Source organism: Eptatretus burgeri, chromosome 17, assembly GCF_056783735.1.
Source record: "Eptatretus burgeri isolate ZD-2024b chromosome 17, Ebu_testis_v1, whole genome shotgun sequence".
Classification (NCBI taxonomy): domain Eukaryota; kingdom Metazoa; phylum Chordata; class Myxini; order Myxiniformes; family Myxinidae; genus Eptatretus; species Eptatretus burgeri.
Window position 1 is genome coordinate 2148272 of NC_140977.1, and position 14867 is coordinate 2163138.

The 14867-nt window shown below is 49.5% G+C and overlaps 1 protein-coding gene across 1 annotated transcript in view; it reads right to left on the reverse strand.

Annotated features, from left to right (window-relative positions):
* Positions 1 to 11269: 11269 nt before the first annotated feature.
* The window catches only part of LOC147009084 (uncharacterized), a 288704-nt gene continuing 285106 nt past the window's right edge, over positions 11270 to 14867 (reverse strand). Inside the window, exon 13 of the mRNA XM_085862978.1 lies at positions 11270 to 14867. This exon is cut by the window's right edge and continues 2149 nt beyond it. Within this exon, the coding sequence (XP_085719104.1) occupies positions 14192 to 14867 (676 nt within the window). The 3' untranslated portion in view covers positions 11270 to 14191.

Below are 14867 nucleotides of genomic sequence, written 5' to 3' on the forward strand. Positions count from 1 at the left end.
GTAAAATGTAGTAAAGCATAGCACGAAGGTAGGGTGCAGTGAAGTATGGTACCGTGAGGTAAAGTGTAGTAAAGTGTAGAACGAAGGTAAGGTGCAGTGAGGTACGGTACCGTGAGGTAAAGTGGAGTAAAGTGTAGCACGAAGGTAGGGTGTAGTGAAGTACGGTACCGTGAGGTAGGGTGCAGTGAAGTAAGGTACTGTGAGGTAAAGTGTAGTAAAGTGTAGAACGAAGGTAAGGTGCAGTGAGGTACGGTACCGTGAGGTAAAGTGGAGTAAAGTGTAGCACGAAGGTAGGGTGTAGTGAAGTATGGTACCGTGAGGTAAAGTGTAGTAAAGTGTAGAACGAAGGTAAGGTGCAGTGAGGTACGGTACCGTGAGGTAAAGTGGAGTAAAGTGTAGCACGAAGGTAGGGTGTAGTGAAGTACGGTACCGTGAGGTAGGGTGCAGTGAAGTATGGTACTGTGAGGTTGGGTGTGGTGAAGTATGGTACTGTGAGGTAGGGTGTAGTGAAGTAGGGTGTAGTGAAGTATGGTACCGTGAGGTATGGTGGAGTGAAGTGAGGTATGGTTTAGTAAAGTGAGGTATGGTGTAGTGAAGTACGTCACTGTGAGGCAGGGTGTAGTAAAGTACGTTACTATGAGGTAGGGTGTGGTGAAGTACGGTACCGTGAGGTACGGTACCGTGAAGTACGGTACCGTGAGGAACGGTACCGTGAGGAACGGTACCGTGAGGAACGGTGTCGTGAGGAACGGTGTCGTGAGGAACGGTGTCGTGAGGAACGGTGTCGTGAGGAACGGTGTCGTGAGGAACGGTGTCGTGAGGAACGGTGTCGTGAGGAACGGTGTCGTGAGGAACGGTGTCGTGAGGAACGGTGTCGTGAGGAACGGTGTCGTGAGGAACGGTGTCGTGAGGAACGGTGTCGTGAGGAACGGTGTCGTGAGGAACGGTGCCGTGAGGAACGGTGCCGTGAGGAACGGTGCCGTGAGGAACGGTGCCGTGAGGTACGGTGCCGTGAGGAACGGTGCCGTGAGGTGCGGTGTCGTGAGGAACGGTGCCGTGAGGTGCGGTGCCGTGAGGAACGGTGCCGTGAGGTGCGGTGCCGTGAGGAACGGTGCCGTGAGGTGCGGTGCCGTGAGGTACGGTGCCGTGAGGTGCGGTGCCGTGAGGTACGGTGCCGTGAAGTGCGGTGCCGTGAGGTACGGTGCCGTGAAGTGCGGTGCCGTGAGGTACGGTGCCGTGAAGTGCGGTGCCGTGAGGTACGGTGTCGTGAAGTGCGGTGCCGTGAGGTACGGTGTCGTGAAGTGCGGTGCCGTGAGGTACGGTGTCGTGAAGTGCGGTGCCGTGAGGTACGGTGCCGTGAAGTGCGGTGCCGTGAGGTACGGTGCCGTGAAGTGCGGTGCCGTGAGGTACGGTGCCGTGAGGTGCGGTGCCGTGAGGTACGGTGCCGTGAGGTGCGGTGCCGTGAGGTACGGTGCCGTGAGGTACGGTGTCGTGAAGTGCGGTGCCGTGAGGTACGGTGTCGTGAAGTGCGGTGCCGTGAGGTACGGTGTCGTGAAGTGCGGTGCCGTGAGGTACGGTGTCGTGAAGTGCGGTGCCGTGAGGTACGGTGTCGTGAAGTGCGGTGCCGTGAGGTACGGTGTCGTGAAGTGCGGTGCCGTGAGGTACGGTGTCGTGAAGTGCGGTGCCGTGAGGTACGGTGTCGTGAAGTGCGGTGCCGTGAGGTACGGTGTCGTGAAGTGCGGTGCCGTGAGGTACGGTGTCGTGAAGTGCGGTACCGTGAGGTACGGTGTCGTGAAGTGCGGTACCGTGAGGTACGGTGTCGTGAAGTGCGGTCCCGTGAGGTACGGTGTCGTGAAGTGCGGTGCCGTGAGGTACGGTGTCGTGAAGTGCGGTGCCGTGAGGTACGGTGTCGTGAAGTGCGGTGCCGTGAGGTACGGTGTCGTGAAGTGCGGTACCGTGAGGTACGGTGTCGTGAAGTGCGGTACCGTGAGGTACGGTGTCGTGAAGTGCGGTCCCGTGAGGTACGGTGTCGTGAAGTGCGGTCCCGTGAGGTACGGTGTCGTGAAGTGCGGTCCCGTGAGGTACGGTGTCGTGAAGTGCGGTCCCGTGAGGTACGGTGTCGTGAAGTGCGGTCCCGTGAGGTACGGTGTCGTGAAGTGCGGTCCCGTGAGGTACGGTGTCGTGAAGTGCGGTCCCGTGAGGTACGGTGTCGTGAAGTGCGGTCCCGTGAGGTACGGTGTCGTGAAGTGCGGTCCCGTGAGGTACGGTGTCGTGAAGTGCGGTCCCGTGAGGTACGGTGTCGTGAAGTGCGGTCCCGTGAGGTACGGTGTCGTGAAGTGCGGTCCCGTGAGGTACGGTGTCGTGAAGTGCGGTCCCGTGAGGTACGGTGTCGTGAAGTGCGGTCCCGTGAGGTACGGTGTCGTGAAGTGCGGTCCCGTGAGGTACGGTGTCGTGAAGTGCGGTCCCGTGAGGTACGGTGTCGTGAAGTGCGGTCCCGTGAGGTACGGTGTCGTGAAGTGCGGTCCCGTGAGGTACGGTGTCGTGAAGTGCGGTCCCGTGAGGTACGGTGTCGTGAAGTGCGGTCCCGTGAGGTACGGTGTCGTGAAGTGCGGTCCCGTGAGGTACGGTGTCGTGAAGTGCGGTCCCGTGAGGTACGGTGTCGTGAAGTGCGGTCCCGTGAGGTACGGTGTCGTGAAGTGCGGTCCCGTGAGGTACGGTGTCGTGAAGTGCGGTCCCGTGAGGTACGGTGTCGTGAAGTGCGGTCCCGTGAGGTACGGTGTCGTGAAGTGCGGTCCCGTGAGGTACGGTGTCGTGAAGTGCGGTCCCGTGAGGTACGGTGTCGTGAAGTGCGGTCCCGTGAGGTACGGTGTCGTGAAGTGCGGTCCCGTGAGGTACGGTGTCGTGAAGTGCGGTCCCGTGAGGTACGGTGTCGTGAAGTGCGGTCCCGTGAGGTACGGTGTCGTGAAGTGCGGTCCCGTGAGGTACGGTGTCGTGAAGTGCGGTCCCGTGAGGTACGGTGTCGTGAAGTGCGGTCCCGTGAGGTACGGTGTCGTGAAGTGCGGTCCCGTGAGGTACGGTGTCGTGAAGTGCGGTCCCGTGAGGTACGGTGTCGTGAAGTGCGGTCCCGTGAGGTACGGTGTCGTGAAGTGCGGTCCCGTGAGGTACGGTGTCGTGAAGTGCGGTCCCGTGAGGTACGGTGTCGTGAAGTGCGGTCCCGTGAGGTACGGTGTCGTGAAGTGCGGTCCCGTGAGGTACGGTGTCGTGAAGTGCGGTCCCGTGAGGTACGGTGTCGTGAAGTGCGGTCCCGTGAGGTACGGTGTCGTGAAGTGCGGTCCCGTGAGGTACGGTGTCGTGAAGTGCGGTCCCGTGAGGTACGGTGTCGTGAAGTGCGGTCCCGTGAGGTACGGTGTCGTGAAGTGCGGTACCGTGAGGTACGGTGTCGTGAAGTGCGGTACCGTGAGGTACGGTGTCGTGAAGTGCGGTACCGTGAGGTACGGTGTCGTGAAGTGCGGTACCGTGAGGTACGGTGTCGTGAAGTGCGGTACCGTGAGGTACGGTGTCGTGAAGTGCGGTACCGTGAGGTACGGTGTCGTGAAGTGCGGTACCGTGAGGTACGGTGTCGTGAAGTGCGGTACCGTGAGGTACGGTGTCGTGAAGTGCGGTACCGTGAGGTACGGTGTCGTGAAGTGCGGTACCGTGAGGTACGGTGTCGTGAAGTGCGGTACCGTGAGGTACGGTGTCGTGAAGTGCGGTACCGTGAGGTACGGTGTCGTGAAGTGCGGTACCGTGAGGTACGGTGTCGTGAAGTACGGTACCGTGAGGTACGGTGTCGTGAAGTACGGTACCGTGAGGTACGGTGTCGTGAAGTACGGTACCGTGAGGTACGGTGTCGTGAAGTACGGTACCGTGAGGTACGGTGTCGTGAAGTACGGTACCGTGAGGTACGGTGTCGTGAAGTACGGTACCGTGAGGTACGGTGTCGTGAAGTACGGTACCGTGAGGTACGGTGTCGTGAAGTACGGTACCGTGAGGTACGGTGTCGTGAAGTACGGTACCGTGAGGTACGGTGTCGTGAAGTACGGTACCGTGAGGTACGGTGTAGTCAAGTACGGTACCGTGAGGTAGGGTGTAGTCAAGTACGGTACCGTGACGTTGGGTGCAGTGAAGTACGGTACCGTGAGGTACGGTGTCGTGAAGTACGGTACCGTGAGGTAGGGTGTCGTGAAGTACGGTACCGTGAGGTAGGGTGTCGTGAAGTACGGTACCGTGAGGTAGGGTGTGGTGAAGTATGGTACCGTGAGGTAGGGTGTCGTGAAGTACGGTACCGTGAGGTAGGGTGTGGTGAAGTACGGTACCGTGAGGTACGGTGTCGTGAAGTACGGTACCGTGAGGTAGGGTGTCGTGAAGTACGGTATCGTGACGTAGGGTGCAGTGAAGTACGATACCGTGAAGTAGGGTGTGAAGTACGGTACCGTGAGTTAGGGTGTGGTGAAGTACGGTACCGTGAGGTACGGTGTCGTGAAGTACGGTACCGTGAGGTAGGGTGTCGTGAAGTACGGTATCGTGACGTAGGGTGCAGTGAAGTACGATACCGTGAGGTAGGGTGTCGTGAAGTACGGTACCGTGAGGTAGGGTGTGGTGAAGTACGGTACCGTGAGGTACGGTGTCGTGAAGTACGGTACCGTGAGGTAGGGTGTCGTGAAGTACGGTATCGTGACATAGGGTGCAGTGAAGTACGGTACCGTGAGGTAGGGTGTAGTGAAGTGCGGTACCGTGAGGTAGGGTGTGAAGTACGGTACCGTGAGGTAGGGTGTGAAGTACGGTACCGTGAGGTAGGGTGTAGCGAAGTACGGTACCGTGAGGTAGGGTGTGAAGTACGGTACCGTGAGGTAGGGTGTAGTGAAGTGCGGTACCGTGAGGTAGGGTGTGAAGTACGGTCCCGTGAAGTACGGTACCGTGAGGTAGGGTGTGAAGTACGGTCCCGTGAAGTACGGTACCGTGAGGTAGGGTGTGAAGTACGGTACCGTGAGGTAGGGTGTGAAGTACGGTATGGTGAGGTAGGGTGTAGTGAAGTGCGGTACCGTGAGGTAGGGTGTGAAGTACGGTACCGTGAGGTAGGGTGTAGTGAAGTGCGGTACCGTGAGGTAGGGTGTGAAGTACGGTACCGTGAGGTAGGGTGTGAAGTACGGTACCGTGAGGTAGGGTGTGAAGTACGGTACCGTGAGGTAGGGTGTGAAGTACGGTACCGTGAGGTAGGGTGTGAAGTACGGTACCGTGAGGTAGGGTGTGAAGTACGGTACCGTGAGGTAGGGTGTAGTGAAGTGCGGTACCGTGAGGTAGGGTGTAGTGAAGTACGGTACCGTGAGGTAGGGTGTAGTGAAGTGCGGTACCGTGAGGTAGGGTGTAGTGAAGTACGGTACCGTGAGGTAGGGTGTAGTGAAGTGCGGTACCGTGAGGTAGGGTGTGAAGTACGGTCCCGTGAAGTACGGTACCGTGAGGTAGGGTGTGAAGTACGGTACCGTGAGGTAGGGTGTGAAGTACGGTACGGTGAGGTAGGGTGTAGTGAAGTGCGGTACCGTGAGGTAGGGTGTGAAGTACGGTACCGTGAGGTAGGGTGTAGTGAAGTGCGGTACCGTGAGGTAGGGTGTGAAGTACGGTACCGTGAGGTAGGGTGTAGTGAAGTGCGGTACCGTGAGGTAGGGTGTGAAGTACGGTACCGTGAGGTAGGGTGTAGTGAAGTACGGTACCGTGAGGTAGGGTGTGAAGTACGGTACCGTGAGGTAGGGTGTGAAGTACGGTACGGTGAGGTAGGGTGTAGTGAAGTGCGGTACCGTGAGGTAGGGTGTAGTGAAGTGCGGTACCGTGAGGTAGGGTGTGAAGTACGGTACCGTGAGGTAGGGTGTGAAGTACGGTACCGTGAGGTAGGGTGTGAAGTACGGTACCGTGAGGTAGGGTGTAGTGAAGTACGGTACCGTGAGGTAGGGTGTAGTGAAGTACGGTACCGTGAGGTAGGGTGTAGTGAAGTACGGTACCGTGAGGTAGGGTGTAGTGAAGTGCGGTACCGTGAGGTAGGGTGTAGTGAAGTACGGTACCGTGAGGTAGGGTGTAGTGAAGTGCGGTACCGTGAGGTAGGGTGTGAAGTACGGTCCCGTGAAGTACGGTACCGTGAGGTAGGGTGTGAAGTACGGTACCGTGAGGTAGGGTGTAGTGAAGTACGCTACCGTGAGGTATGGTATCGTGAAGTACGCTACCGTGAGGTAGGGTGTGAAGTACGGTCCCGTGAGGTAGAACGTCGTCGTACGGTACACAATGATACAGGAATCAGGTACAAAGCACGTGTTCCGGTAAAAAAAACGAACAACGTACCACACACCTCCACGAATGATGTTATTCACGATTTCAAGGCGACTGATTGGCTTCTCTGATCACGTGATTTCCATCTTTATAACCATGGAAACCTTCCTCCAGATCCGTGGCTCTCCAAACCATTTTCCATTTTACCCTCGTCTGCGCACGTCTGTTACCTCAGAAATATCTTCACAAATTTCCAGACTTTTTGTGGAGGAGGGAATGGGTGTGAAAAAAAAAACACTATGAAAACATCATTCAGCCATCAACCTGCGCTGCCGTCAACGAAGAAGGGGACGTGATCGTGCTGAACGAGATCTTACACGGAATCGTTAATCCGGACGCTGACGACGTGTTTTCCCCACCACACCCCACACCTCCTCCAAGAGTCCAAAATGGCTGCTATAGGCCTCATCTCCACGAATTTTAATGTTTTTGGCAGCGTCGCGCGTAGCGAACGCTGCTCATCGAGAGCTCAGCGTTGTTGTTCTTCTTCCTCTTCTTCTACTACTACTTCTCTTCCACTTCTTCTTCTTCTTCTTCTTCTTCTTCTTCTTCTTCTTCTTCTTCTTCTTCTTCTTCTTCAGACAAAACCTTTATATTAGGACTCGGCTCCTTTGTATACACGATCCGGATCGCCTTAAATACTGAGCACGTGTACACATCCTCACATGGACGGTGCCTTTTGAGAGTGTCTTTCATGAACTTTTAAATATATTCCGATATTTGCTTTAAAGTTTCGAAAAGTTCACGGTACTATTTAAAGATTATTCCATTTAATATATTGTAATTTCGTAAATACACGATATTTCGTAAATACGTAAATACACTATGACGGGTCTCGCTATTGGCTTAATCAAGGCACGTGACGAAATATCGGAAGTTGTTGTTGTTGTTGTTTGTTTTTTTTAGACGACAAAACCTTCAGGACGCTGCTCTTGGACACATTTGTCCTTGTTGTTGTTGTTTGTGGTTACTGGACTGCAAGTGTAATTGTTTTCACACTGTCATCTACTGATGTAGAGATGTGACAATTATGCAGCACATTGGAACACTCATTTGGACCCATTGAATTAATTTGAGCGCATTAATGGCGGATTAATGATGGGGGTGTTTTCACGTTTGTGTAGTATCGGCCGCGCGTCAGGGGCCGCACTTTAGGCCACCAGAGGCCGCCAATGGCCCGCGGGCCGCGCAATGAAGAACAAGGCTCTCAAGCGTCGGGAGTGAAGAGGATTAGTTCTGGTCAGGAAAGTAGCGACGAATCGGACTTGTTCGACGTGGCAACGGCCCAAGAGGAGCCAGGGGGATAGATTCCCTATTATCTATCTTTTATTCCAGCAATCTGTGTGTGTCTGTCTGTCTGTATGTGTGTCTGTATGTGACCACCGTTTCTCGACGACCTCTGGTCCGATCTGATTGAAACTTGCCAGGAATATTGCTGGGGACGCGGATGTGCCTTTTCGAGGTTTGATATCAATCGGACGAGCGGTTCCCAAGTTACGGCCATTTATCTGTCAACCAATGACAAGACACGGTGCTATGACATCACGAATGATGTCACAATTAATGTTTATTTGTTTATATATTTTTTCCCCACGATTGATGTCACAATCGACGCTGAGGACCTGAGTATGTGACTTTTTCAAGGTTTGATATTAATCGGACAAGCGGTGCCCAAGTTATGGCCATTTATTTACCAACCAATGACAGGACACGGTGCTATGACATCACAATTAATGCTTATTTATTTATTGTTTTTTGTGAATTAATTTGTGAATACATTTACAGAGAGAGGGGCGAGAGAGGAGGGGGGAAAGAGGGGGGAGAGAGGAGGGCGAGAGAGGGGGGCAAGAGAGGGGGAGAGAGGGGAGAGAGAGAGGGGGTGAGAGAGAGGGGCGTCACAATTCAAGAGAGGGGGAGAGAGGAGGGGGCGAGAGTGGGGGGGGTGAAAAAATTCCCCAATCCAGTCGTCGTTTACGCACCTACGGGCCCGCACTAGTACAAATAAATCAGACACCGCTGGAGGCCATTCAGCCCATTATGACTGCGTCACATCGACACAACAAACTTGCAACAAAGGATCAAAATATGAAAATGGAAAAAAAATTTAATTTTTTTTAAATGAAATGTTTTTGAGGTTTTTTTTGAAGATTTTGTAATTTTTTGTATTTTTCCCCCCTCAAGGGAGGGGGCATGGGCTTGGTTAAAACACACACATCAACCACACAACACCCCTTGAGGAGACCCCCACCAACAGCACTCCGTACACATGGACACAATCACCCATCAATGCTCAAACTACCTACAAGTCCTATCAACATCCCTATACCCCTCTATCTCCATAACTTCCAGGAACCTATCGAATTCTAATTTAAAGTTATCTGCTGTTTCTGTTGCCACTACCTTTCCAGGAAGACCATTCCATGCATTAACTTCTCTCTGAGTGAAAGTCCCCCGCCTTACTACCATTTTAACTCTCCTCTTCTTCACTCTCAGGCTATGGCCCCTGGTCCTATCACTGTCTACTTTGTTGAATAATTATAATTGATCTGCACTTATTTTATCTACACCCTTCATTATCGTAAACATCTCTATCATATCTCCTCGTAACCACCTCCTTTCTGGTATATAAAGCCCTGTCTTCTTCAGCCGCTCCTCATACCTGAGTCGAGCAAGGCCCAGAATCAATCTCGCAGCTATCTCTCTCTCTCTCTCTGTCTCTCTCTCTCTCTCTCTCTCTCTGCAGCTATCTCTCTCTCTCTCTCTCTCTCTCTCTCTCTCTCTCTCTCTCTCTCTCTCTCTCTCACACACAGAAGGAGGGAGAGAGAGATACACATATATATATATATATATATATATATATATATATATATATATATATATATATATATATATATATATATATGTTTGAAGCAAACACAGAATTGAGGCATTCGGCATTCTCACGAGCGGAGTCGGCTGCGGTGCCATTTGAAGTGAGGAAAGGGATGAAAGGGGAGCATACACCAGAGACCAACTTGACAAGGTGCCACCAGGTTTTAGAGGACAGAGACAAGTTTGAAAGCTCATTCTTGAGATTGGACAGATTTTGTTTTCTGGCTCTCCTGAGGGTAGACACACACATATACTTGTTGCGGGTTTTTTGGAATGATCTTGTGGTGTCCGAGGTGCAGTGAAATACGGAGAGTCGAGAGTGTAGTCGTAACTCTGTTTATTGCGTACTCGGATGCGCACCACTCAGAGCCTCCAGCGGGCACGAACAGATATATGCATGCCTTGCCACGTGACTATTATCACAACTCCTCCACGCCCCTCAGCGCTCTATGCCCATACACCACACTCCTCCCTCCTAAAAGTATGATTATAAAATGACAATTACAATTATAAAATGACAACATGATACTAATCAAAAAAAATCATTGACACTATGACATAAAAAGCAACTAGCAACAAAATGGCACTCAGCAAAAGTATTGGCACCATGACACAAAAAGCAACTGGTGAAAAAGGACACGAATCATCCAAAATCCCCCCAAGTACCACGTCTCTTGATCCGCCCCGGGCAGATAGCGCCCCCAGACGGCCCATGCTTACACGCCTTCCGGCGAGGTCGAGGTTGTGGTGTCCGAGGTGCAGTGAGATACGGAGAGTCGAGAGTGTAGTCGTAACTCTGTTTATTGCGTACTCGGATGCGCACCACTCAGAGCCTCCAGCGGGCGCGAACAGATATATGCATGCCTAGCCACGTGACTATTATCACAACTCCTCCACGCCCCTCAGCGCTCTATGCCCATACACCACAGATCTCAGGTGGCCTTTGGTCGGATTTGCCTTCCAGGAGGAGAATGCACGTTGTTTTAAAGCAACAGCCTCACTACAGGATGCAGAGAACCAAGAGTGGGGGGATGGCTTAGGGCCCTGTCACACATTGACGTTTTAGCCAGCGTATGGCAACATATCAAAACGTATATAAAACGCTGGCGTATGCTGAACTATTGATGTTTTTTTCAGTTTTGGGCGTATTCATAACGAGTTGGACGTATGCATAACGTATTAGTAACGTACACAGAACATTTCGATAACTTATACCAACGAATGCTGAGCGTGTTGTCGGCGTTCACAACCTATGCCCAAGGATAGTCTAACTTATGGATAGCGCAGCAGCGTATCGCCGATGATCACGTGGCGTAGCCTATTAAAAGGCTGCCGCTCGACGATTCAAATCATAACCACACAAGACATCGAAGTGTCAACATCACCGTCATGCCGAAGAAAACTTCGAAGAATGCTGCAAAGAAGTTTTCTGGCCGTGGACGCAAGGAGGATCCATCATCACCCACACCCTCCCCATCATGCTCACCTACTACTACTGACATGGACCTACTACTACTGACACGCTCATCTACAACTACTACTACTGACACGTTCAACTACTACTACTACTACTACTGACAAGCTCACCTACTACTACAACTACTACTGACACACTCTACTACTACTACTACTACTACTGATACTACTGACATGGACATCTACTCACCATGGAGTCTGAAACACTGACGGGCATCCTCCTGTGTGAACCCAATTTTTATATACCAATTCCCCTAAACGCTGCCAATACGCCATTATACGGTAGCTGTAAGTTGGAAACACGTTCAGTAAGTTCTGTGGTTGTCCAGAAGACGTCAAATATGTCTACATACGTCAATATGTGTTTGAGATACGTTACACATAGGTTCAAAGCACGTTACTCATAGTTAAAAATAAGTTTCGGGTACCCTAGACATTACTTCGACGTATTTCGACTTATGAGTAACTTACAAGTAACGTGTGTCGACGTGTGTCAACGATCGCATAACGTGCCTACAACTTATGGCCAGCGTATGCGGAACATGTGAGTCATACGCCGAGAATGTCGAAAATTTTTGAGCATGCTTAAAATTTGTCGACGAGCTCGGCGTACTACGACGTATGCCAGCGTGCTCTTAACGTATACACAACTTACCCATAACGTATTCGATGTGTGCCAGCGTATTCGCCAAATTTTTCATACGTCGGCATACGCTGGCTAAAACGTCAAGGTGTGACAGCGCCTTAAGATAACTGAAGACAAGTTGGGATGAATCTGTGCATAAGAAAGAGCATTTTTCTGTGGAAGAATTCCCAGGCTGAATAAAATATCAGCAGCAGTAGATATGAGACCAGTCCTGAAGTGTGAAAAAACCCCAAAAAACCCGCGAATACTGGAATGTAGAAGGTCACACTTTATGACCCGCGAATACACAGCATCCACAAATGATGGGGTCCAACAGTACTCTGTAAGGGCTTTCTTTATCATTCCTGTAGCTTCGACTATCACTGGTACAATTTGAGCTTTCTCAAATTTCCAAGTTCTCTTGACCTCATTTTTCAGATCCTGGTATTTTGCCATTTTCCTGATTTCTGTAGCAGTTAGTCCAAAGTCACTAGGAACTGAAACATCAATCAATAATGGTGTTTTTTCCTTTTTGTGTTTGAGCACCATGTCCTGACACAATGCTTTGTTTGTAGTGCCTACACTTGATGGGATCATCTTGTCATGTGTGAGCACAATATGTTCGTTTTCAAGCATGGGATTTGGTTCATGTTTCCATGATTGTTCTGGGACCGGGATGTTGACATGTTTACAGATGTGCCAGTGGATTACCCCACAGACGCCGTCATGTCTTTCTGTGGATAACTGTTCTGACATGACTTTTTTTACATCCCAAAAGGAGGTGACTGGTACTTTCTGTTTCTACCCCACAAAACCTGCATATGTTCGATTGGCTCAATCTCACCATTTTCTTGAAGGCATTAGTCTAGTGTCCTTGGTCTTGAGCATTCATGATAACTGGTACTTTGTTTCTACTCCACAAAACCTGCAATTGGCTCAATCTCACCATTTTCTTGAAGGCATTAGTCTCGTGCCCTTGGCCTTGAGCATTCATGATGACTCGTTCTCCATCCCAACCAATTTGACCTCTTATTATCCATTCCAAAGAGCTTTCCTTGTCGATCCCTGTCCTGTCAAGCTCTTTATAAAATATTATCGCTCTTTTGTCCATGCTCCCATTCGTCAGAGTATATCTGCTGATATTTCATTTTGTAATTTTCCTTTTTTTTTTCTTTGCAATCATTGGGGCTGTGTTTGTTTCTGTTTTGTTTCCTGAATAGTGTCCATCATTTGCACCTGTTTTTTGAAGTGTGTTGCTAAATGAATTAAGGATCCCTTTTCTGGTTTGTTGTTTTCTTGCCCATGTACAAACCTCATCCGATAGTCTATTGAGTTTTTCACATCCTCCGCTAGTCCGACACACGATGTTCCGTGCACTTGGTTAAACTCCATCAGACCACCTCCTCTTTCTCGTCTCGGTAAGTACAACCTCGGTATACATTGGTTTTTGTCGAACAGCTTGTGAATAGTTGGAAGTTTCCTTATTTTACTGTCTAGATTATTGATCTCCTGTTGTGGCCAGTTTATAATTGCACAGCTATATTGGAATACCAGCACTGCAAGTTGGTTTATAGCTTTGGTTTTGTTTCTTGGAGAGAGGAATTCTGAATTAGTCTTATTCTGCATAAGTACTCTTTGCTGATTATTTTACACATTGTTTTGTGTTGTACCTGGGAACCTTCTTATATTCCGAGGTATTTGCAGGATGCATCATTTTCTATTTCCTGTATTGTTGTACCTTGATTGATTGAAATGTCTGTTCTTTTTCATTATACAAATGTGCACTTGGCACATTTGTCAAGACCAAACTCCATTCAAATATCCTCAGAGTACTGCTTTACTTGATTTAGTTGATCTGCCAATTTCTTATCATTAGGGGCGCCGAGTTTTCGATCGTCCGTGTACAGTCGGTGTGTTACCTTTCTTGTTTCTTTGGTTATTTTTCTGTTGCATGGCAGACTGTGTCTGTCTTGTTCATTGATGAGGTTGTCAATAGGTCCAGAGCTAAACAAAACGGGAGGGGGGAAAGGCTGTCTGTCACCTTGTAAGATACCACGTCTTATCTTTACTCCTGGGATTTCAATCTTTCCTTCCAAGTAAGGAAGTATCAGAGTTGTGTTGCAGAACATCATTGCTTTCTCAATCAGTGTTACGGTCTGGGGGTCAATTTTGTACACTTGCATGCGTTTTATAATCCATGAATGTGGGGCACTGTCAAAGGCTTTTTTTGTAATCTATCCAAGCTGTGGATAAGTTGGTTTGTCGGACTTGCAGTTTTTGAGTATCGTTTTATTGAACAAGAAATAGTCTATTGTTCTATAACTTCCCTTTCTGCTCTGCTTCTAAAGCTCCTTGTTGAGCGAGGTGGTCGTAAACTGCATCGGTGATTATACCTGTTAAAAGTTTGTATGTTGTTGGTGAGCATGTTATTGGTCTATATTTGTTGGGTCGATGGGTTTCTTCAGATTTGGGAATCAGAAGAGTGTTGCCTTCTGTGAACCATTCGTCCATTGACTGCTTCCCTTGGATGAGTTTGTTAAATGCTCGTGTGTAATGAGGGTGGAGAGCATGTAGTTGCTTTCACCAGAAGTTCGGAATCCCATCCAGGCCTGGGGATTTGAAGTTCGGTGCTTTTGCAGGATGTTTTCTCATTTTTTTTTTCCTCGTAAATTGTCAGTGGATGCATTTCCTGTAGCTGCTGCTTTTTATTTTCCAAGTGTCTTATCCAATCTGCTTCCTTTTTGTGTTCTTTTGCATCTTCAAATATACCGTTTAAATTTTTTTCCTCAGTCCTCTTCTTTAGGGGGAGTTGTCACATTTTGTGCCTGTTTCCCGAGCTCTTTGTATAATTGCTTTGGGTTGTTTTCAAATTTTGATTTCCGGGGTTGATGAATGTTTAAACTTGATGAAGAGCTTCTCTCCTGAGTGCATTTTGTGATGTCGATATATACTTGATTGATGAATGAATGCCTTGTTACAAACAGAACACTTGTACGGCTTATCTGCCACATGCGTGTTTCGGTGCACATACAAACTTGCCAATTGACTAAATGATTTGCAGCACACGGAACATTTGAAGGGTTTCTCTCCTGCGTGAATTTTGTTATGCGTTTTCAGTAACGAGACAAGACGAAATGCTTTTGTGCACACAGTACACTTGTACGGCCTCTCTCCTGTATGTATTATTTTTTTATGTTGATTAAAATGGGATGAACATGTGAATGCTTTCCTGCACACAGGACACTTGTAGGGCCTCTCGCCTGAATGTATTCTTTGATGTTCATTAAAATGGGATGAACGCGTGAATGCTTTGCTGCACATTGTACACTTGTAGGGTTTTTCTCCTGTGTGTATTCTTTGATGCCGATAGAATTCTGATGAAAATGCAAACGCTTTGCTGCACAGAGAACATTTGAAGGGCTTCTCTCCTATGTGTATTTTGTTATGCATTTTCAGTAACGACACCAGCCGAAATGCCTTGCTGCACACAGTACACTTGTACGGCCTCTCTCCTGTGTGTATTTTTTTATGTTTGGATAAG